This window comes from Homarus americanus, unplaced genomic scaffold, assembly GCF_018991925.1.
Source record: "Homarus americanus isolate GMGI-L3 unplaced genomic scaffold, GMGI_Hamer_2.0 scaffold36970, whole genome shotgun sequence".
Taxonomy (NCBI): Eukaryota; Metazoa; Arthropoda; class Malacostraca; order Decapoda; family Nephropidae; genus Homarus; species Homarus americanus.
The window spans coordinates 3,306,593-3,332,028 of record NW_024740094.1 but is presented as its reverse complement, the minus strand read 5'-3'; the positions used below and the strand labels follow the sequence as shown (position 1 = coordinate 3,332,028).

General features: G+C 37.1%; 1 protein-coding gene across 3 annotated transcripts in view; it reads left to right on the top strand.

The window, feature by feature from the left end:
* Positions 1-25,436, top strand: part of LOC121875159 (phospholipid-transporting ATPase ABCA1-like) — a 157,731-nt gene that overhangs the window by 117,106 nt on the left and 15,189 nt on the right. For all 3 annotated transcript variants that reach the window (XM_042379595.1, XM_042379593.1, XM_042379596.1), the window contains exons 13-22: positions 180-325; positions 2,809-2,916; positions 4,937-5,074; positions 5,612-5,747; positions 6,241-6,361; positions 15,031-15,435; positions 16,223-16,346; positions 17,104-17,294; positions 17,405-17,543; positions 19,584-19,692. In XM_042379595.1, the coding sequence (XP_042235529.1) occupies positions 180-325; positions 2,809-2,916; positions 4,937-5,074; positions 5,612-5,747; positions 6,241-6,361; positions 15,031-15,435; positions 16,223-16,346; positions 17,104-17,294; positions 17,405-17,543; positions 19,584-19,692 (1,617 nt within the window). The remainder of the gene's footprint in view (positions 1-179; positions 326-2,808; positions 2,917-4,936; positions 5,075-5,611; positions 5,748-6,240; positions 6,362-15,030; positions 15,436-16,222; positions 16,347-17,103; positions 17,295-17,404; positions 17,544-19,583; positions 19,693-25,436) is intronic.

Here is a 25,436-nt window from a genome sequence, read left to right as displayed (position 1 = left end):
CTCCAATCTTTCAGGGTAGTTGAGGTGCCGAAGCACAGGCACCAGTCTGGCGGCCCTCCTTTGAACATTTTCAACCAACTGACAAATTATACAAGATTCTTTTGGATGACATGGTGATATAGATGGGTATGACTTATATCCAGCTATATTTGCATTACCTTGATTCCTTAACTTTACAGCTTCAAGTGATGTTTGTGAGACTCTGTTTGAAGATATCAAATCATTGCCTGGAGGAAGTGTTCTCCTTCACTTCATCAAGCCACTACTGATGGGCAAGATCTTCTACACTCCTGATAACTATATTACCCAAGCCATCATACATCAGGCAAGTGGGATACAGTGTCTCAATGTTGTGTTTCTGATAAAACCAAACATACACTGTATAACTTTTCAAAAAAATTACACTGTATGTATTGAACACCTTCAAGCACATTATACACAATAAAAATACTGCAGTAAAAATAGTAAATAATAATAATAATAATAATAATAATAATAATAATAATTAAAATAATATTTATTCAGTAGAACAATCATACAAGTTTACAATTGATTTGGCCTGTGCAATTGGATATGGATAATGTACAAAGACTGGTGCTCCTCCACTTACAAACGATTTGCAGCCCTGGGGATTGTTTTTAAGTCCATTTGTTCATAAGTAACTTTGTTCTTGTAGATACCGAACATATTGTAAAAAATTAAATAAAAAGTAAAGGAATAACAGTACAGCTGTACCCCAATAATAAATACTACAGCACATTACTCTACAGTATTTATTACTAGCCTTTAACAGTACAGGTATTTGATTGTACAAATAGCTTATGTTAATTTTGTAGGTAGTCCATATGTCAGTTGGACATGGACAGGTTTGTTCATATCTCAGAACGTTTGTAAATTGAATGTTTGTAAGTAGAGGAACACCTTACAGCACAGCATGTGTATATACACTTCAGGTATACAGGGTTCATAGACATTGCAGGTACTGTATTTGGTATTTATTAAGATGTAGGAAGATGTTACCTTCAACTTATGTGTCATAAGAACATAACAATGGAGGAAACTGCAGCAGGCCTATTGGCCCACACTAGGCAACCCCATTTGCACCCAACCCACATCTCTCATATATCTGTCCAACTTATATTTGAAGCTTCCCAGCATGTTTGAGTTAATGGTGGTGTTTGGTAACTTTTACCACTCATCCACTACTCTATTTCCAATCCAGTGTTTACCTATGTCATACCTAAATCTAGATTTGTCTAATTTAAAATAATTGGCATTTGACTCCATGCATCACTTACATGTTCCTTCATCACAGTAGTTTACATTTTACGAGGTCTGTCCAAAAAGAAACCAAACTTTTTATATAGCGCGCCAACGAGCCGGCGCAGCGTGCTCGCGACGGGAGTGCTGTGTAGTGGTGACCTTGACCTTTAGTCTAACACTAGCCTCATCACGCCACGTCAATTAGTCATCGAGCTACACGAGCTAGAGTGAACGTGTGTTTAGTGCACTTGGCGATTTGTTGCAAGTTGAACAATGAAGGATCTTGAAGAGCAACGTGTTTGAGTGAAATTCTGTTTCAAATTGGGAAAAACTTTTAAGGAGACTTTTCAAATGTTGCAACAGGCTTATGGGGAGGATTGTTTGAGCGGTACGCAATGTCACGTGTGGTACCAGCGTTTCAAAAGGGGAAGAACATCCACCGAAGACAGTCCCAAATCTGGACGTCAGAGTCACTCAAATGTAGAGGTGATGTTGATCGTCTTTTTTGATTGGAAGGGCGTCATTCATCATGAGTTTGTGCCACGCGGTCAGACAGTCAATAAAGAGCTTTACTTGGAGGTCCTGAAGCGTTTGAGGGAGGCAGTGCGAAGGAAGAGGCCTGAGGCATGGACAAACAAGACCTGGATGCTGCACCGTGACAATGCACCTGCTCGCGCTCCTTATCAGTGACTTTTTGGAGAAGCACGAGACGACTATCGTCCCCCAGCCGCCCTACTCTCCGGATTTGGCCCTCAAAGCGTTCCAGGACGTGTTCCAGAACTGGACAAAACGTTGGGAGTGGTGTATCAACAGTGGAGGGGAGTACTTTGAAGGAGACAAGTCTGATTAAGTTGTAAGTAAAGCAATAAAAATTTTTTTGTAAAAGTTTGGTTTCTTTTTGGACAGACCTCATATATATATATATATACAGTCTCCCCTCGACTTACGACCAGGTCGTAAGTCGAAAAGGCGCAAATAATACATAGAAAATCTAAAAAGGGTCTCATTTTCTTCTCAGCACAACGAGAACTCTCACTTTTACGCTTGCCAGCCATTTTAAAGGAAATTACAAATAAAAAAATTTTCGGTACACAGCGCGATCACTAACGTTGGGACTCGAAAATACGTAATATGAAAAATATTTTATACGACTGCGGCGGTCGTATGTCCGGGTGGTTGTAAGTCGAGGAGTACCTGTACTGGTTAAACAGTTCCTCCATCTGTTCTATTAAACACTTTATCATCACTTACAGTAAACAATACGCATCATTCCCTCATTTCCTAGTGGCAAATGGGATTTTGAGTTTAACCCTTTAAAGAAAATATGAACTTACATCTGAAACCTGACATACATACATATATTGACCAGACCATCCAAGACTCATATCTGTACTGTTTTGTTCAACTGTAAACTTAAGGTGACAATCCAACTGTGAATGAGAGCCTAACTTTACTGTTTAGATTAATGGTAGTGTAGTGCAGTGGCTGCAAGCTTTTTCCAATATTTTCATGTGTATTAAAACCAGTCATTTATATACTGTACAGGCTAATGAGACATTTGCAAAGGTTGAGAAGCAACAGGAGGCATTGAAGCAGCTGCAGAAGAGCACAGCAAGACTGGCCACAACATCCTCACAAGATTCAGACTTACAGGTACTTGATGCTTGTGGTGTTTACGTGACAAACAATTATCAGGGTTCTCACTATGGATATTTTGCCAGCCAAGTGATCCAACTCACCTGGTGTCATGGCTGTTTACAATTGCTCCTAGAACAAAATCTTTATATATCTGATTTATATTTATTTCAGTATGCAAAGTTGATGAAATTGCTCACTTTGTTTAGTACTGTAATGTAAACTACTGAAAACAGAGGTCCCTTGATTCCTTATATCTTGATATCTTATTTACTCCTACCTCAACATTTAGTGCAATATCTGAACTGTTTGATTCACATTTTGGCTCAGAATTTTCATCCCATTTTTTTTTCACTTTTAAAAGCCATTTTTCTTTATACAGTAATAGATTTACGCGGTCAATTGAACCCACAGTGGTCTTCGTAAAACGAGAAACGCGTAAATGGAATAACAGAACATATGGGATTAATTGAAATAGAGACTGGGCCGACTCCCAAACTCCACTCTTTCCGACAATACCTATGTTGTAGTAAAAATAACATCTTAATTTTATTATGGTATGCACACACAATTAATATTTAAGAGAAATACAGTCGCCAGGTTAATGTCCATTCAAATAATGGACTCAACTTCCCCTCCCCCCCCCACTCCCCACCCCTCTTCCCACGCTCGCTGGCTCCTCCCTCTCTGAGAAATGTTTGGGTGAAAACACTAGATTTTAAGGTATAGTAATAAATAATACCTCAAACTTAAGTTAGGATAATATAATTGACATTGCTGGATTCCTTGCAAGACCAGGAATATTTTGAATATACACATCATATATTTTGCACAAAAGATAACATATTTGCTCTGTGTAAACCAAATTCTTACATTAGATCTAAAATTTGTATGTCTAATGCAAAATCTATGATGTTTGTATTTAAAATGATCATCAAATTGTAAGAATTCCAGCAATGTAAATTATATTCTGGCCTGGTAATTTGTATGAATTTTATGAGCTAAAACAAATATCTTCAGTAAATAAAAAAATGTACTTCACCCAGACACTATCTGTCAATCAAAATACCCCACCTCCGGCTCCCCCCCTCTTCCCACGCTCGCTGGGTCCCTCCCTCCCTCCCTCCCTACCCCCACCCCCACCTTCCCTCCCTACCAGAGAAATATTTGGGTTAAAACAGTATATTTACATTTTTAGTAATAAATAATACCTCAGACTAAAGTTAGGATATAATTGACATTGCTGGATTCCTTGCAAGACCAGGAATATTTTGAATATACACGTCATATATTTTGCACAAAAGATAACATATTTGCTCTGAGTAAACAAAATTCTTACATTAGATCTAAAATTTGTATGTCTAATGCAAAATCTATGATGTTTATATTCAAAATGATCATCATATTGTAAGAATTCCAGCAATGTAAATTATATTCTGGCCGGGTAATTTGTATGAATTTTATGAGCTAAATAAAAAAATTATACTTCACCTGCGTATATGAGTAGATGCACCGCGTAAAGTGGGAATTCCGGTTCTGGCAGGGTACTGCGTAAATGTATAAACGCGTAAACCAGAACCGCGTAAAGCGGGGTATTACTGTAGCAAATACCTAAAGGAAATCTGTTTGTTTTAATTTGAGTACAGTACAGTAATTTTTTTTGGTTTAGGCATTTTCAGTTTGAAGGATCTACATCAGATAGCTTTTATTTTATTCTCAATTATGAGAATATGTTAAATGACTTTAGGTTGCCTAAAAATTAATAGGATGTGAGAAAATTTAGTAAAGATGGAAGTACAAGAACATCTTCGAAATTTGTATCTTCAGAAGAATATTGTGCAATTAAAATACTGTATCAAAAGAAAGAGTCATCATTGGGAAACTTCATCTACATAACCATTTAGTTCTTCCATTAATATAAATGTATTTTGCTGTAAGAGTTCATTTCATTTCCTCAGTACATTATGAGCTTTATAATTTCTAAATCTTGTTCACTCCATTTCTTACAACTAACCAAGTAATTTTGTGTTAACTACAGAAGCTGAAGGAGTCACTGCAGCTGCCATGGGTACAAAGTTTAATGCAGCAGCTGCTGCCATCATCACACAGCATCTCACTGACTGAGCAGATCAACTACACATCACCACAACTCACAGAAGCCTCTGAATTTGCCAAGGTTGTTCCTGTAGAAGAGAGAGATCATAGCTAGTTTGATATTTTAAAAAGTTTAATGTTAATTGCTGAGATAACAACTGTCTCAATGAGATTATGGGTTACATATTAGTCAGCTGTGTGATTGTCATTTTAATTGTGTATCAGTTTGTCAAGATATTTCAAATCATAATTAACCTGATGAAAACCAGCAGAGTGTTTTAGCTGTCAAAATTTTTCAAATGTGGTTAGATCATGTAATTACCAGTCATGTTATGCTCTTAAACACTTTCGTTGCTGAACCACAGTAATAATATTATAACAACAACTAACCTGATATTTAATACACAGAAAATGAATATGTTGTTAATGACTCACATTCATTCTATTAGCAATCAAGCTCTCATAAGTTTCCTTAATAATAAAATTTCTTCTCATCATGAAATCTGTGTTTGGTTATTATTGATGTCTTATATTATGCAACTTGTATATCCTCTAGAGTTTACTGGATATTCTTTACATATATAAGTACAGTACAGTATTCTATTTTTCACTTCTGTAGGAGTTCTCAGATATCCTGGAAGTGGGTGTGAGTTTATTGTCTTGCTTGGAGCTACAGAGATTTGTTCCTGCAAGTGATGAAGCAGAGTTATTAGAGCTAGCCAGCCATGCTGCCAAAGAGAAAATGTTCCTGGCAGGTGAGTTTTGTATGTACAGTGGCTAAGAAGGGTGGAGGGGGGGGATCACCAGACAAGAATCACTGACCTGTTAGGTGTAATGTGACCAAAAGGTTGTTTAAGGTGAACAAGATAGACATCATTGATATCATATATTTGAGAGGAAGAAACTGAACAAGCAGCCACCTCATAGCCTATATTACTGAATTATGAATGTGCCTCACACCGTGTTAATGTCATTGACCAATTTAAAAGGGATTTAGATACTTTTGATCCTTAATGCCTTTGATATATATGACCTTGATATAGTGTGACCTTAATTTAAGGTATTTGATAGCTGAGGTAGCTTCTTGCTCTAAGTAACCAACGTGTAGTGAATCACACACCAAACACCAACTAAAAATTCTGTATTATTTTGACCCTGAAGAGTTTTTAGTTATGTTCATATCATAAAGGAATGCTATTTGTAGTCAATAATGTTCAGTATTATTATTTTTTATATTAATTTTTACAGGCATTGTGTTTGATGGTGCTGGAGAGACAGGTGATACTGAGACAAAGATCCCAGCTCACCTGACATACACCCTCAGGGTAGACTATGAGAAGAGCCCCTCAACATTTCACCTCGGACCCAAGTAAGTCTCTCACAGAATAAACATTAAGTTTGAAATATTTTTATGGCCTCTGGAGTTTCACAAGTGATTGATAAGGGAGAGTACAGCAGTAACACATGTGACTTTCACCATTGTGTTTTGTGTTCAATTCCTGTCCCAGATCAGGTATGAGAAGGGTGCCAAAAGAACATATTATGCTCATTGTCACAAACACTGTGCAGATAGATAAAGTTTTGCTGCATATATAATGTGTGCCACCTCACTCGGCTGAAACAACTGTTGTCATGGACTAGAGATGTGACAGGTTAGAAGTTTAATTCTCCCATTGAGTCTAAACTACCTTTCCCCATAATGCTTAGTAACCAGCATTAAGATACATGGTTTTGTCTGTAGCAATATATTTTTCCTGTGGCTATTGTACAGTCAACAACAACAAAAATTCTGCACTTTTGGGTCTGACAGCCCACACAACGATCACTTACAGAGGCTGCGTTCATTTGGTAAGGCTGGTATTCATGAATGTTCTTCAGAATTCTTGGTCCATTGTGTCATATTGTATAGCACTGTAAAGGTGCAGAAAAGTTTTTTTTTTATACTCCACATGTCACAGAGCATATCACTCTTCCTGGGCACTAGCAGGCACTACACTGGTGTGTTCTGTGAGGACCTGTAATTTCGAGGTCACTTGTTTTTTATTGACCATCAAATGGGATTCCATACCTTAATCCTCAATTTATAGAGTTGTATAACTTTATATCATCACTGCCTCTACATGGGCAAGTTGAGCAAAATGTTTACATTTCTCTTATTTCAAAAGTCATAGAAAATAAATGTGTTGCTGTGAAATACTGTATTAAGGTACCTTAGGGATTTTTTGTTCAATCCAGAATGCGATGTCTAGCTTTATGCATAGGTATGTAAATGCCTAGCATTAATTCGCCAGACCAACTTACCGGCAATTAAAACATCTAATAATTACTTAAATACGTAATATTAGGAGGACACGTCGCTACCTGGCATTTAATTGTAATTCTTAAAACCCCCTCCTTCACCCCCCATCGCACACATTGCTACCATCATCTTCTTGCCTGGCGAATCGGCTGTAAACATGCACAAAGAAGACTCAGCTAATTTGTGCTGTAATAGCTGAAATATAAAGTGCCACGAGGATTTTATTTTGGGTATTTATACATCTTAGCATGGTGAGGAAATCGAGTGACTTTTATTTTGATTATGTCTCAGATATTGTGTTTGGGGCAATTTTTTATATGGTCAGGTCAATCATGCGACTGCGACACATCTTCTATCTAGGAAGACAGTCGATCCTTAGTGACTAATATCCTCTGCTTTCAATTTTTCAAAAGAATTTATTTACTCTGTAAAGAATGCCATTTTTTTCTAAAAACCAGTATTGTGATAAAGTCCAGAATACGACGTCTAGCTTTATACCTACATATGTAAATGCCTAGCATTAACTCGCCAGGCCAACATACAGTATAGGCAATTAAAACATTTAATACTGTAGAACGTCGATATAACACAAGATAGATTCCATGAGAGGTCGCTTTAAATCGAATTTGCACTAAATCGAGGTGTTGTTTCAATGGAATAATTTAGTTTGGTACTTAAGAGAAACACAAATACTAAAAAGACCGAGAGTCTACTCAGATGCACCTCAGCCCATCTCCTAGAATAAACAAAACATTGTTTTTTGTAGTATTATGTTCAAACAAACACTCATAAATCAACACAGCTAAAATTAAGGCTCATGAAATGGTCTGTTTACTAGCGATCAACTGATGGGAAGATGGGGGGGGGAGAGAGGTGTGGTGAAATGTTTGACAGTTGATGCCAAAGTCTAGTGTTTATTTATTTATCTGTCCTTAAGACTGACTTTAAGTTGTTCTCTTATAAAATGTCACTAAACTGACCTGGGAGAATATAATTAACATTGCTGGAATTCTTATAAGACAGTGATTAGTTTGAGTATAAACATGCTATAGTTTGCATTAGACATACAAATTTTAGTTCTAATTACAAATGGCTAAAAATTTTATCTTTTGTGCAAAATATATGAAGTTTATATTCAAATTATTCACTGTCTTGCAAGGATTCTAGCAATGCAAATTATTTTCTCCTTACTTTAGTCTGTGATATTATATAAGATAAAAACCTAACCACCCAACCCTGGCTGGTGGGGAGGAAGGGGAGGTGACAGTGACATGTTTGACAGTTGCACCGAAGGTCTAGTGAAGTATTTATTAGTTTATTTATGTCCTTTAGATTGAGTTTTTGTTTTTTGTTAATAAAATGTTACAGAGGTGACCGGGGAGAATATAATTTATGTTGCTGGAATTCTTATAAAATAGTGATTAATTTGAATTTATTAATGCTATAGTTTGCACTAGACAAAAATTTTAGTAATCATTTAGTACATTATTTTGAGTACATGTACAGTACAGCTTTGCCCTTAGGACAGTGTAGCGTGCCCAGAGAAACATTAGGCACAAATTTTAAAATATGATGCGCAGATTGACTCGCACAAAATAGGAAAGATTCGCTTTAAATTAAAACATTGTCCTTAATTGTGGGTGTCACTTTAAATCAATAATCTTAAATTGAATTGCTTTAAATCAACGTTCTTCTCTAATTACTTAAATATGTAATATTAGAAGGACACATCGCTACCTGGCATTTAATTGCAATTCTCAAAACCCCTCCTTTACCCCCATCACACACATTGCTACCGTCATCTCTTGCCCTAGAGCGAGCAGTAAACAAATGTCAACTCTCGAGGGGTGGAGATGGGTGGAATATCGACTGTTTTTTAGAAAAAAAACAGCTTTTTGTTCAATCCAGAATGCGACGTCTAGCTTTGATTACCCGAGCAGGAGGTGGAGAAGGAGGTGACATTGTGTATAAGGCTCCGCTAGCTTAGGTCCAGATTATAATTATAAATTTTTTGGAATATTTTCCAATACAGGTGCTCCTCTACTTGCGAACAAGGATTTACTTTCCTCAGGCTTGTTTGTAAGTCCAACTTTAATCTTGTAGATACCAAACATATTGTAAAAAATGAAAGGATTATGGATATTTAGTACAGCTATACCCTTTAATACAGCCTTAAAACCTGGCTCACTCTTCTCCCCTTAGGTAATGTTTGTTCTATCTGGAATTTTCTTCAAAATAATCCAGTCTCATCCACATTAAACACCTGTTCTGGCAGGTATACCCCTTCAGTAATGATGTTTGTATCTCTGAAAGTTTATAAGTTGAACGTTCTTAAGTAGAGGAGCACCTGTATTAGGAACATTTACTGGAAGGTAAAATGTTAATTTACATATCCCAATTAGGATACTCACTTTACTCTGATGAGGAAGAAGAAGATCCTGGTTGTGGAGATTGACTAGGTGGGGGAGGGGACCCCAGCACCACCACATGTGAAGCATCTTTCAGAGATAGATGAAGATAGCTGTTTTGAAAGGTTTTTGAAGATTTCCAAAAGCTCACTTCTTTGATCTGACTGAGGCTCATATGCCGCAGAAAGGCCACAGACCCTATTTCCTGGTGTCATGTGCCAAAAATTTCTTGCCAGGTTCTGCTTGACTCACTAACTGAGATAATTATTTTGTCATTTGACTAGGAGACAATTTCTTGCCATCTGTGATGAGAATACATAGGGGCCTCGATTAGGAAATCTGGTTAACCATTCTTGAAGATTCTTAACCTGGCACAATATACAGTGGTCCCTCAGTTAACGAACAGTTCAATTAACGAAATTTCTGTTAATGAATTACCTCCCATAAGGATCTTCAATGCAGTTTACGAACAAAACTTTGATTAACGAAATCCTTACGAAAAACACGTTTTGTTGTGAGCATCAGCTGATCAGCTGATGGGCTAGTCTGCCAATTCAGTAATCTGTTATATGTTTACATTTGTTTCCAGTGGAGTAAATATCAAGAAAGTTGTGCTCTTTAATATTTTTGCATTTTTTATATTAAAATTATTAGTAATTTTAAAATTTAGTTAACCTATTGATAATATATGCAGTAAAGGGAACTAGTTTTTTGTGCGCCCATCAGCCACTTGACTCAGCCACCAGGCGTCAGTTTGGCTTTGTTGACAGTGGAGTGAACATCGATTTTGTTGGTGTCTTCAATATTTTTGCATTTTTTCATTAAAATTATTGGTCATTCTGAAATTTAGTTAACATTTTGATAATATATAGCACAGTGCAGTTTTGATTTAAATAAAATAATCTTGAACTACACCTAGTGAACTTAAAATTTTATTGGTGAAATTACTGCATCAAGCACGGGTCCCCTGAAAGGTGATTTCTCCTCCATCCCCACTTCCTTCTCTTCTCCCTTCTCCTCCACCCCTACTTCTAATTCCCATCATCATCATCAACCAGGAACCTTCTACATACACACCTCAAAGTAAGTGTACTTTACTGCATTTTTTTTAACTTTGTATGTACTTTTCTGTGAGCTGGAACCAGTTACCCAATATCCCATTGAAACAATGGATTCAGTTAATGAAATTTTTGGTTAACGAACGACTCTGTGGAATGAATTGTGTTCATTAACCGAGGGATCACTGTATGAGGAACCCTTGTCTCATCCATTAGCCGTTTTATCCTGATAGGTTGAGTTTGAAAATCCTCCCTTTCATTTTTTTTTAGAATCTCCTTAGGAAAATGGGTGACATCTTCCTCAGAAAATACCAATTTTTTTTTTTTTTTTTTTTACGGAGATTAGCCCACCCGGACACAGGTCACTGACCCACATCGAGGCCTGGGGGGCGAAAATGTAATAAATAATAATAATAATAATAATAATAATAATAATAATCAATAATTAATAATAATAATAATAATAATTAATAATAATAATAATAATAATAATAATAATAATAATAATAATAATAATAATAATAATAATAATAATAATTGTCATAATAATTCATAATAAATAAAATTTATGATAAAACAAACAAAAATATAATAATAAAATAATGATGATAATAATACAGTAACTGTAATAATAATAATAATGTTAATAATAAAGAACTATAAATACAAAAACGAAAAAAAAGATCAAAAGTGAGAAACAATATATGTATGTTGTGTTATCAATGGTAAGAGAAACAATTGAGACCCTGCAATTGTGTGTAAATGAGGCAGAAAGTCAGATCAGCAACCTGGGACTTGGTCACAATTTTCGTGATGCCATATGGCAGCAGGGTCTGCCATTAGACAACACATTGTGCTTCCAATATATTCCCAGGCAGTAGTACCTCCCTGTTTGGATTATTGGAAATTGAAATCAGCTCACTGATTCTCATACCTGTTGCTATTGCTAGAAGGAAGGCTGCCTTCTGGAGCAATCTGTCCTGGTTCAGATTTATATTGTAATTAGGCCCCATAAGAAATTTAGTAACTTTAGCTTGAGACGAAGGTGGGATTCTCTTACGCCGAGGAGGTCTCTGAATGAAAAAGGACAATCTGAGCATATGATAAATTCTTGGGTTCAAAGTAATATTAAAACCCCACGTCAGAGGGTCAACCAATGCTGATTTATAAGATGCAATTGTAGATCATCGAAGGCCTTTAACTCTGAACATAAAATCTAAAAATTCTAACACCATTGTTTCCAACAATGTGATTGGAGTCGTTAACCTGATAAATTGTTGAAAAAGTTCCAAGCTTTCTCATATTACATAGAAGTTTGGGGTCTATGACCTGCTATCACTTGGTTAACTATATTGGAATTACCCAACAATCTATTTAAACATTTTTTGCGAAACTCCAAGTGTGAAGTGCCAAGGATATCTCGAACTGAGGGTGCAGTACCTGGTTGCTATTGTAGTGGATGCGGACACTAGTCCAACAGATCCAGACACCACGGTTGTAGGATCCAATATGGTGCAATTAAGAGGACCTTTCCGTGGAAGGATCTTTTGTTTGGCTTTTTACCCTCTTTTCCCCCCAAAACAATACAATTAATGAAAATTGCAAACTATATTCTGTAAATAATGGTTCTGAATGCACCTTATACAATATAAATGATTAATAATATGGTCACACAAGAGGAGATGGGACGCCATTGTTTTCGTTTGTGTATACAGCCGGGAGTCCAGAACGATAGTTCTACACGAGAAAATGAAGAAAATAAGACCCCGGTTGCAGCTGTAGTAAAATTAATGTAAAAAAATAATATATATGTTTTAAGTAACGTTATTTAATGTTAATAAATGGAACAATAGAAGTAGCTACACACTAATGGCAAAGAAAAAAAAGAGATGGATTGGGAACGCCAACATATACGTGTGCATTTAAGGATACCGCGTCATTTATCTTTTTACGAATATTTACAAAAGATTAATTATTGTTTATTACTAAATACAGCTCCTCCCCGACTTACGACCTACTCGACTTACGATCACTCACTCTTACGACCTGCCTCAGTCGTACCAAAATTTTGTCAAAATTCGTATTTTTGAGTCCCAACGTCAGTACACAGAGAAAAAAAATATAATTCACTTTAAAATGGCTGGCTAGCTTAAAAGTGAGAGTTTTGTGGTACTGAGAAGAAAAAGAGACACCCATTTTAGATTTTCTATGTATTATTTAAACATTTTCAACTTAGGACCATTTTGACTTACGACCTGAATTTGGGTCCCTAACCCCGTCGTAAGTCGGGGAGGAGCTGTATGTATTTGATTGAATTAATCTTTAAATATGCTAAATGAACAATACAATTCATTAATAATACATAGAATATTAAAACACACAAGAGGATAATAGACGGCATTGTTGTCAGTGCTTACACCCATAATGTCAGTTATCCACCTGAAACTGAAGAAAATTAGACCCTGGTTGTTGTTCTAGTAAAATTAATGTAAAAAATATTTATGTTTTAATTAATGTTATTTAATGTACAGTAGAAGTAACCACTGATATTAAAGAAAAAGTGAGGCTGATAGTGGAACGCCAATGTATGCAGTACGTCCGCACTCAAGGAAACAGTCAATTATCTTAAGAATATGTACAAAAGATTCACTACTGTTTATTAATAAATATGTATTTGATTGAATTAATGTTTACATATACAGTATGTGAAATGAACAATGCAATTCATTAATAATACGTAGAATATTAAAACACACAAGATGAGACAAGACTGCATTGTCTTCGATGAGTGACGATGATTCTACACAAGAAACTGAAGAAAATAAGACCCTGGTTGTAGCTGTGGTGAACTTAATTTAAACAAAAATTAATACCTGTATGTATGTTTTAAGTACTGTAATGTTATTTAATGTTAATAAATGGAACACTAGAAGTAGCTAACCACTAATGGTAAAGAAATAAAGCGAGACGATTGGGAACGCCAACAGTAAGCGCATATGTGAAAACATATCGTCATTTCTCTACATATGAATATGAAAGCAACACTTATTTACTGTTCATATATGTTTTAAATAATATTTACGAATGTAAAACAAAAATTTTACTCACCAATGGTAGTAAAGTCTAGAACATAAGGACAGCCAATGAATAATGAACGAGTTTTTACTCAGATGCCAAAGTCATCAGGTTCAACTGGTTGAAGCTGTAGCTTTCCAAAAAGCTGTTGCTGAAACTGTTACTGAACCTGAAGTTAATATTGAAACTGCTTATGATGCTGAATTTGATGGTGTAGCTGAAGTTGATGGTTTAGGCCTTCGAATAATAAAGCTGTCAAAAGAACTTTGCACAGTTACTTTCTATACAGCTCCTCCCCGACTTTCGACTTACGACCACCCGCACTTACAAAGTGCCTCAGTCGTACCAAAATTTTGTCAAATTACGTATTTTCGAGTCCCAACGTCAGTAATTGCACTGTGTACTGACAAAATTTTCGTTTGTAATTCAATTTAAAATGGCTGGCAAGCTTAAAAGTGAGAGTTTTGTGGTGCTGAGAAGAAAAAGAGACACCCATTTCCGACTTTCGACCATTTCGACTTACGACCTGGATTTGGGTCCCTAACCCCGCCATAAGTCGGGCAGGAGCTGTATATATATTCTTTCAGTGAAGACAAGCCTGGAAGGGCAAAAAACAACGTCATTCACTAAGTGACTTGAAACAGAGGATATTAGTCAATAAAGATCGACTGTCTTCCTAGATAGAAGACGAGCCGCGGTCGCCATTCCTGACCGGACCATATAAGAAATTGCCCTAAACACAATATCTGAGAGACATAATCAAAATAAAAGTCACTCGATTTCTTCACCGTGTTAGAAAATGTATAAATACTGTAAATAAAATCCCCGTGGCACTTAATATTTCAGCTATTACAACACAATTTAGCGGAGCCTTCTTTGTGCGCTCTTACAGCTGATTCTCCAGGCAAGAAGATGATGGTAGCATTGCATGTGAAGGAGGGTGCGGGAGGAGGTTTTGAGAATTGCAATTAAATGCCAGGTAGCGACGTGTCCTCCTAATATTGCGTATTAAGTAATTTTTAGATGTTTATTTGCCTGTATGTTGGCCTGGCGAGTTAATGCTAGGCATTTACATATGTAGGTATAAAGCTAGACGTCGCATTCTGGATTGAGCAATATATATGTTGTTTGGAGGAAGTCAATTATTTGGTCTTGCATCATTACTGTACACACTGATCCAAACCTTTGAATTTTGTAGGTTCTGGCAACCTGGAGCGTACGCACACATGGCTCTTCACATGAAATACCTCCAGGGTTTCCTCCAACTGCAGGAGACTATAGAGGAAGCCATCCTTAAACTTCAACATAAAAACAGTAACTTCTCCAAGACAGCTGCATCTCTCAAGAGCCAAGATAATGATTTCTTGTCAGTAATTGATAAAGACATTGGTAACAAATCAAAATTTTTACGAAGCAAGAACATGAAACAGCTGTCCCTAGGAGTCAACAACTTGCCAAAAACTATTGAACCTCGGCATTTATTGTCAAGACGAACAAAACGTGCGACAACAGCAGCAACATTAACAGAAGAGGAGGAAAATTTGCTGCTAAACTTGCCTATCTACACTAAACAACAGCCATACCCATGTTATGAAAAGGATGAGTAAGTTTTTGCACTGAGAGGCAATAAAGTTTTCAAATGAGAAATTATAGCAGCTTATGTAACTTTAATCATCACCTTTAAATCATTTTCTTTTATTTGGAAAAAACCTGAACTTAGAAAAATTTCACTTTTTACATTTATTGATTACTGACACAAGGGGTAGAGAGAACCTGTAATTTGGCCAACTTAAAGTACATGAAGGGTAAAGGTGTAGAAGAGGGTGACCACCAGAAGGAATTGTCCAAATTGGTTGATAAATTTTCTACACTCTTATCATGATATTAAACACAAAAATGGAAATGACAATGTAGAGAACCTGACCTAACATACCCCTAGGTTGGGTATGTTAGGTCAGGTTTTTTTAAGTTCTAAGCTTTTTCATGTTAATTTATGTGTTAAACAACTTACCTTAATATTGGGGTTGATATACATCAGCAATGGCGAGGAGGAATAAGTGGAAGTGTTCACCATCATTTTGGAAACGTCTCTTGACTAGGGAATCAGCGAGGTAAACAACAAAAATGGCACCGGGAGGAGAGTTGTTAAATGGGATAGAGTAAATAAAAAGATTGTCAGGTTCTATTAGGTTCTATGCATTGTTGTGTTTAATATCATGATATTAATGTGGAAAACTTTTTCAGCCAATTTAGACAATTCCTGCTGATGGTCACCCTCTTCTACACCTTTACCATATGAAGTTTGATCAGGAAATAAGTACCAAGATGTATTTTAATTCAGCAAACCTTAAGCCACAAGAAAAGATTATATAATTTATTTTGTTTCTCAGCTTCATGTCCATGTTGAATTCTTCTCCTGTGCTGAGTTGCGTCTTCTCCTTCATGGCCTTCACCATCTTCATCATGTCTCTCATCAGTCAGTTGGTGCAGGAGCGAGAGTCCAGGAACAGACAGGTGAGACTGATAGTGAAGCTTTAGACACAACCCACTGTAGTCATGAACTGTCTTCATGTTGAAATTTGGTATTATCAATAGATATAACAGTCATATAGCATTGTTATATATTTTAATTTGTTCTCATTATTATAAGAACAGTTTACCCAGAATTATTATATTTTATATATGACAAATAAAGCTGACATTGTATTCCATGTGAATTTCACTCATTGAAATTGAAATTATCAAAGTTTGTGCGTAAGTTAAAAATTTTGTTACGTGTTTTATTCAGCAGATGTCACTATATTAGGAACTACTAAATCCACTTAATCTCATTGCACAACCAGAGCACATGATTTTATTTCATACACTGTGTAGCCTTTATAAGAGGAAAGTTTATCAAATCCACTTAGGAACAAGAAACTCCAGTCTTTATAAAAAAAAAGTATTTATTTAAAAATTTTTATTTATTTTAAGATACTTATGGACCTTTATGAAGATTGCATTACTGTGTGGTAACGGGAAGTATATGGGGCGAGTCCCTCCTACTTCTTTTAGTGTGTGAATAGGGAGCTCTGTTGACATGTGACCACCTACAGTACATCCCATATGTGGGTGGTTTAGAATCCTGCCATAAAATATATCGAGACCTTTCGGCAACTGTAGGCTCTACTCGAGGGTATTTAGTTGTATGGGTCTTGCAGGTTACCTATTTCTTCCTCTCATTCATGAAATGGAATTTTATTCTTAATTTTTTTGTTGTTGTTTAAAACAGCTTCAGGAGGTAATGGGGTTACGGCTATGGTTGGACCATCTAGTCTGGTTCTTCTACTCCCTCCTGCACCTTGTGATCATCCTGCTGGTGGTGACATTTGCCATCAAATTTGGGGGTCTGCAGCCAAAGGTCGACTTTTGGGTTCTCTTCACTTTCCTGTTCTGCTACGGGCTCAGTATTATAGCCTTCTGGTGAGTGACGAAACAAAATGTGATTAAAAGTTTGAGGAATAGTGTCACAAAAGTATGATTCACTATTTTGTGATGGTCTTTCATCTGGTTGATAATCCTTCCCTTCACAGCTACTTGGTTGCTTGCCTGGTGCCCTCAACAGTCTTAGCTACATTTGTTGGGGTGATGAGCTTGTTGGTGTTCAGTGTGCCGTTTGTTTCCATCACATTAATACAAGTCAAGACTCCATTATCCATCATCAGATTTAGTGTGAGTATTACTGTAATTATATCTGAGCGAGAACATGACAGGTGACAGTGGCTAGAGATGTGTATTGTACCATCATAGTCTTCTCTTTAAAATTAAACATTTCTGGCATTGTTACTTTTGCTGCTTGTCTACTTCTCACCCAGAGCTCCTAATATATGTTTCTGGAATCCTTGTGATGCAGCCAGTCATGTTCAAAATTTGTAACAGTTCAGTAGAGAAATTTAAAATAGGTTGACCAAGAGTCTGTATCCCAATTTAGTTTATCTCTTTTTACCTACCGGGTAACCTTAATTGTGGCCTAGAAAGAAATAACTACAGTGGGGTCTCATTTTGCTCGGGTATATCATCTGGTACACGTCTGCCCATCAGAAATCTGCACACGTGATGCCCTTTAACTTGGGTTAAAATCACTATATTGTACTAGACTCACCAGACCTTTACTCTAGGACGACCTTGGGTAATGAACTTAACCTTCCATAAGTGACACAAAATGTCACATGAACTGCAACTATATTATTAAATAATTGTTTTAAGAAAGCCCAGGAAGATAATAATGTGAAGAAGCACAGAAAACCGTCAAACAGTGAGGTTGTAAACTCTTGGAACAATCTACCAGAGAGTGTTGCGGTGTGAGCTCTTTCAAGAAGACTTGACCAACACTGGGAGTCATTCATGCATGGTATTTGCCAACAGTGCGTGACAGAGCAGGGTGTGAGGCAGGGTGTGAAGGCTAGTCAGATTCAAAGTCTTCAAAATCAATTCCAGACACTTGTAAAGCGACTAAAGCTTCATCACCAATCTCCAGAGTGGCAGGGTCATCGTCACTGGATTCTCCTTGAATTGTTGAGGTGTAAAATCGGAGGTGATAAGAGCTTGCCGGTGACGTTTAAGCCCCTGGTAACATTGCCTGTAGGGTCCTTTGGTCTACTCTGGTACCGCCACACCACCAACACTGATTTAGCTTGCACTGCTTTATTTTGATTTCATATTGCAAGTTATATATCGTATTTTTTTCTATTATTTAACGTATTACAGTATATTATTTATGAAGAAACATACACCATAAGAGGCTGATCATACGAGAATATAATACTGAATAAATGACAAATTGGGAAATGCAGCATTGGCCAGTCACACCCCTCACCCCCCCTTACAGAGGAAGGGGATAAGTGGTCAGAGAAGAGGATCTCCTTGTGATCGGCTTGTCTTTTATTATAAGTCTAATTATATACTGTATCGTATGGTATTTTGTTCTGTTATTTAATACTGTGTGTTATATTACCTATGATGAAACATACCCCATAATTGGCTGATCATATGAGAATATAATAATGAATAAATAAAAAACTGGTGAATGAGACAACAGCCAGGCTCATACATTCAGTTAAAAGGGAGGACAGACAAGCGACCCTTGTCCCCCCACAAGGGGAGAAAGTTTATTTGGTGCCGGGTTAATAAAACATTATTGAAAAATAATTAATTTTCCCCCAAAAAATCCAACACTCACTACCCAGATGAGCTAGTGCAGTCTCTTGCTTACAGTACAGAGTGGTACTGTATCAGCTGATCATTCTTACTCTCCCAACAATGTTGTTAGTGTTCACTATCTCTCAAGCACCGGATTTTTCGGTAATTTGTGTGACACAGGGCCCCCTTTTTGTCGAATTAATCTAAATAAGCAAAAGATGACTAAATTAATGCTAACCATGGCTTTCCACGTAAACTACAACTATAGTCACATTTCAACCAATCACGTAAGCGATACCCACACACGCACACACACACGAGACCTGCATAAAATGAGACCCCACTGTACAGTGTAATCAAGCTACACTATTTTCTTTTCTCTTATACTATGCTGTACTTTAACGTACTGTACTTTGCTGTATCATTTTCCATGATCTGCTTATTAACTGTTTAGGTGATTAGTCACTGCTGTTATGCAAAAAGTGACCAAGGCTACCTGATGTAATATTTGCTTGCACCGTCATGTATTAATTCTTATTGTATTTGTATTAATATTTTTTCTCATACTTACAGTGTCTCCTACCACCTTCAGCCTTTGGGTTTGGCTTTCAAATTATTTGTCAGTATGAGTTGCTCCTAAAAGGGGCAGACTTCAACAATTTGTGGACACCGCCCCTGAGAGGTAGGTAGCGTTGAACTAAGTTTTCGCAGGTTGTACTGAGAGGATGTGAGTTGTTCTTAACTAGTTTATGTTTCTCCTCCAGTAGTCGAGGATGAAGTACTGTAGGTGTAGTAAAAGAGCTGTGTATGAATATAGGAAATATTACAATGAAATTAATACATGGTAATACATACACTCTCTGGTAGCTCCTGAGTTTCACCAATACAGACTGACCTGTACAGTGTTAGTTAATCTTCTAGATACATAGAGACACTTGTAGCAAGAGCTGTTTACGTATGTATGCTATTATTTCTGTAGAAGTCACCCCAAAGTGTGCAACAGTAACCCACATATCTCACCACTGTGTTATGGGTTTGAGTCCCAGTCCAGATACAGTGTGACTCTACCAAACATCGCAGGTTTGCTCCAGGTACTCTGATTTCCTTCTCTATGAACACTGGACAATAAAGGTCATAACAAAGTAACAAAGAACAGACCAACAGCCCAAGCAACTAGTAAACTAATAAGAGGTAAAGTGATAAATTATAATGCTTACAAAAATTTCCTGCCATAGAGTGGTAATAATGGGTGTAGATTGATGTGCTTGTGAGCTGAAGCAGAGTGGTGGTGGTGGACAGTTGACAACGTCCATCAGATAGATATTATGTATACACTTTTCCTTTGTACAATATTGCATTTACCTGGTAATTTTTGTCAATTTTTAACAGATTTATAAAAAGTAATGGAATTTGCTGCTTAAGTAAAATTATTGTTACATTGGTAATATATTACCCAACTAGAAGTAAAAATATCCAAAGTTCAATGTACTTAAGTACAAGTAAAAAAGCATCTCATTCATAAAGTACGTACTCAAGTACTGAAAGTAAAAAATAGCAACAAAATCATTAATCATCTCAAATATTAAAATATATCCACGGTAAATTATAAATAACTAGTTAGCTAAAGATAAAAATGAAAGGCACAGTATTACACATGTTTATTTGCAAATCTTTCTATTAAAATTAATCAATAACTGATTGAAAATTATGGCTGTCCAGTCGGGATCTTTTAGGCCTATATATATAAGCCCAGTATGACTAAGCAGATGCTAACAAGCAGCAGATGCAGCTAGTGGGATGCTAAGCTTGAGAGATAAGTTACATAATATCGGGAAAGACCTCAGTAGCTTCATTCCATCCCCTGAGCATGCCAAGTAACTATCAAGCTCCTAAATTTGAGGAGTTTGTGGATGAGTGTTGCCTCTGTCGCACCGAACAAGGAAATGGTGGAAAAGGTGGCTTGGGCACTTAAACTCTGTGTTCGCTGCTTGGGTACACAGATAAAACGGTATGAAAGAACACACGTAATTGGTCCAGACGTGAAGAAACGCTTGTGATTGGTTAGCTTCCAAGTTTGTCCTGTGTCTTGTGATTGGATATTTAAAACTATAGTTTGAGGCACGTAACAACTGTTTTTGTTTTTTTAGATTTTATTGGCGTAAAAGTACAGTACAGTATTAGAAAACCATACTTAAGTAAAGGTAGAAGTACAGGGTACGTACTGATAATTTTGAGTGTACTTTTTAAAAAATAAATACCCCAAAATGTTACTTGAGTACGGTATTCAAGTAAATTTACTTTGTTTCTTTACAACTCTGATCTTTAAGTGCTTCTATATGAACAATTTTCTTTTGGAAGGCATGTCTGCGAGAACAGACGATTGTTTGAATACTGTACAGTACATCCAAACTTGGGTGTTATCATTACAAGTACTTAACTGTGACTGAGCGTGGCCTGGAATGCCTGAGTTATACTAACAGTAACCCCTCTATATAACTCGGTATTTGATATCTCAGAATTTTATATAATTCGGCACATACAGTATATGGTGACGGAATTTATTATAAAATACCTCGGGGAAATGGTAAGTTAGATGGAAAAAATCTGGGAAAATCTTGGAATATTTGGCTGCGCGGATAACACTCCTCGCCTCGCTGTGCTCCATGCTTGGTCATTCTGGTGGTTGTTGTTGTGGTCGGGTGCGTGCTGGCTCACTCCACCCAGTACAGTACATAGACGTGGGAAGAGAGGGTGCTGCAACGCCCCAATATTTTGGGTATAAATTACTATACATTGCACCACAGAGTATCTAGGGCACCAGAATTAACATTCAGCACTCTCTGGTAAAATTTTATTTCTATGGTACTAACCCATTAACTCCCAACAACCTTCCCCAGTCATGTCAGGCCAGCCACTGTGTGCAGAACATTTCTACTATTATGGTAAATCTAATGTCATAGACTTTATTTAACCCCTATGTGATTTCCATATAATAAACCTAGACACCTCCCTCTGGTTACCAAAAAGTTAATTTCTGTTTTTTTGCTGGTAAAGCTAGATAATGATGTCTAGAATCATGTGAAATGGTAGGAAATTGGCAACCCAAGTCTCACGTTGGCAAAATCGTAGGATTTGTTTTGTAGCGTCTGTTACTATAGGAACCAGCTACGGCATTTTAAATCAACGTTGCCACAATCTCTGCATGACCTGAGAGACATATCACTCTGAATTTATTTTGATATTTCCACCTCTTGTGATTATATAATACTGGATAGTTAGGTGAATAGAAAAATGGAATTCAAATTATTATTATTTTTTTTTACTTACATGTGACAATTCTACAAATGGAACGTGACTTAGAGAGAGTCCTCTGCTCCACAGCAAACATACTGCAGGAAGTTTCAGACATTTCTTACATAAAATAACATACATTTACATATTTCTACACTAATTTTACTATTTATTGTACTCAAACATGTAGATATTATTCACCGAGTCAATTTTTAGGAGTCGACACATGACATATGCTCTCAGGGTAAGGCACAAAGGCATACGGTACAGTTTTACCAATACACTGTCACAATGCCACCACCACATCATGTTGTGTTGGTGCCCTAAAATAATGAGAAATTATATATATTTACACTATTTACAGAAGTCTTTCCTGTGCTTCAGTACTTTTGAAAGGTGTGGTATTGTTGGAAGCATGGATTCAGGCACAGAACAATGTCACACTGAGTACGCTGATAGCAAGTGTCTTTGCGTACTTTGGCACAGATTTCACTTGCACAGCACGCATGACATTTTTTCTGGGAATTCTGCTTCGCCTCATTGGAAGGACTCACTGAAGGTCTCCGACTAGGTACTGCATTGATCTCCAAAAGCTGCCTTACCACATTCAATGAAAACTCGGGGGGTGTTCTTCACTAGATAAAGAATACGCGCATACAGAAAGGACATGTCCAAAATATGGAAGAATATTTTTTTGTACCAGTTTATGGTCTTACGTGCACAATCTATACTGGAGATCATGCTGTCAGACTTGTCAACCAGATGCATGTTGGAAGTGTAGTCTGGGACTCTGTGTGGCTTGTAGAGCCTCATCCTGGTCTTGGGGTCGACGTTCTGGGTGATGGAGTGATGCATTTGATGATGGAGTTGGGCATGTGGTGTCAGGGTCACCAACATTACTCTCACTATCCGTGTCATCATGTGAGGAGTCAGGATCATTGACATCATCAGACTCACTCAAATCACTGTCTGTTCCTAATGGCTCCTTAGCATCACAAGGAACATTCTCTTCAAAAAGAATAGAGTTTATTTCGGCGTCACCGATAACATAACGTAACGACATCCTTACAGTGTGGGACAGGTGAAGGTACTGGCGTGTTGCCAAGAAACACGAGGCCAAGTGACGTGATTGCCCATGGGGGTGTATGCCAGACATCTCAAAATGTGTATTTATGGCTCTAGGGCCCATAGAGATTAACAACAAATTTAAAATTTTCAAGGATGTTGATATACGCCCCAAACCTTGGTGTCCCTTAATGTAGCGGATGTTAATCTATGCTCTAAACCACGTAAGGCTTAATTTACAGTGCAATTCATTTTATCCGAATTCCATCTATCTAAATCTTCTAGGTTCCCAACTATGTCCCCTTTGCTATAACCACTTTTTAAACAAAAATTGTGATGATAAACTATAAAATTGATACATAACATATCATAAAATATAATAACTCATATTTTATGGACAAAAAATAGTTCCTTCCACACTCAAACCATCATCTAAGTGATGCCACAGTTCAGCCAGGCAGTCAACTAGCTGACTGAGATGTGTGTGTGTGTGCCATGACATCACATAGGAGGGAGGGAGGCGGGTGAGTCAGCCACCAGTACAACTCACTTATCTTCGCATATGTTCACTTCCCACACACACACACACACCTCTGCTTGTCATTTTTCTTATTAGTATATAGTTTTATAATATACAGTTTGCCTGGATAATTTGTGGATTTTTATTCACTGTCCTCTGTTATTCGCGGATGACACCCCGGATGTACCCAAGAATTTCTGCGGGTAGTTTTAAAGTTGCCGGCATTTTCGCAGCCGGGACAGGGTGACATTCGTTCTAGAGACAGTAATTTCCTTTACCTGTACAGTATTGTATATGTGTTTGTGTGTGTGTGTGTGTGTGTGTGTGTGTAGAGACACTACACACACAACACAAACAAAAAAATAATACTATCAGAAACAAACCTCAACTACCTGAGAGATTGGAGCGCCTGAACTTGCCTAGCTTATACTACAGACGGGCAAGGGGTGACCTAATTGAGGTGTATAAACTTCTCAAAGGGCAGTACTCAGTTGAGTGTACTTACCTGGAGCTGGCGGACGCTCTTCCCACAAGGGGTCACAGCTCAAGGTTGAAGAAGCCACAGGTCCAGAAAACTGTGAGGGCAAACTTTTTTGGAGTGAGAGTTGTGAACTCTTGGAACAATCTACCAGAGAGTGTTGTGATGGCACCGAGTGTGAGCTCTTTCAAAACCAGACTTGACCAACACTGGAGCGGGTTCAGGTATATTCAGGAGCCGGTGCATGCCCAGTTCTTGCCAACAGTGCATATCAGAGAAGTGACCGATCGCCCAAGCGGCTAACGAGCCGATCATTTGGTGAAGAGGATAAAAGAAAAGGAAAAATAATCAGAGACATGACCGATCGCCCAAGCGGGTAACGAGCCGATCAGTGGTGAAGAGGATAAAAGTAAAAGTAAGTAAAGTACCAGAGTTGTAAAGTAACAAAATAAATTTACTTGAGTACTAATGTACTCAAATAACATTTTTCGGTATCTAATTTTTTAAAAAGTATTATTTTTTTTTTACTTTTACTTTTACCTAAGTATGATTTTCTAATACTTTTACTCCAATACAAATTTTAAAAAAAATCGTTACTCGTTACGACCCAAACAAACAAACAAAGAATTTTAATGTCTGTGGCAAACAAATAATATAATTTCAATTAATTAATGAATTATTAACCTTAGCAAAAGAGTTGTGTGGGTGGATCCATGAAGGGTACGGTGTGGGGAGGCATCACGCAGTCACATACCTAGAGGTCTCTTGAGGTGAGGTAAAGTCAGGTGGCAGTGGCCATAACAGCGGACTTTCACCTTTGATCTTCTCATGTCCATTAGCACCTTGACCACCCACCTCACCTCGCCTACCCTCTTATAGCTCCCTCGCCCATCAAATCCCCTCTCTTCTCCCCCACCTTTCTGTTAGACATCAGTTGCTCTTTGCATATACTGTACTTGTCCCTAAAATGAATTTCAAAGAGGCTGTGATTCTAAAATGCTTTACATAATTCCATCTTAGATATAAAATATGTATCTAGACATATGTGTGAGACTGAATGTATTTAAAATTC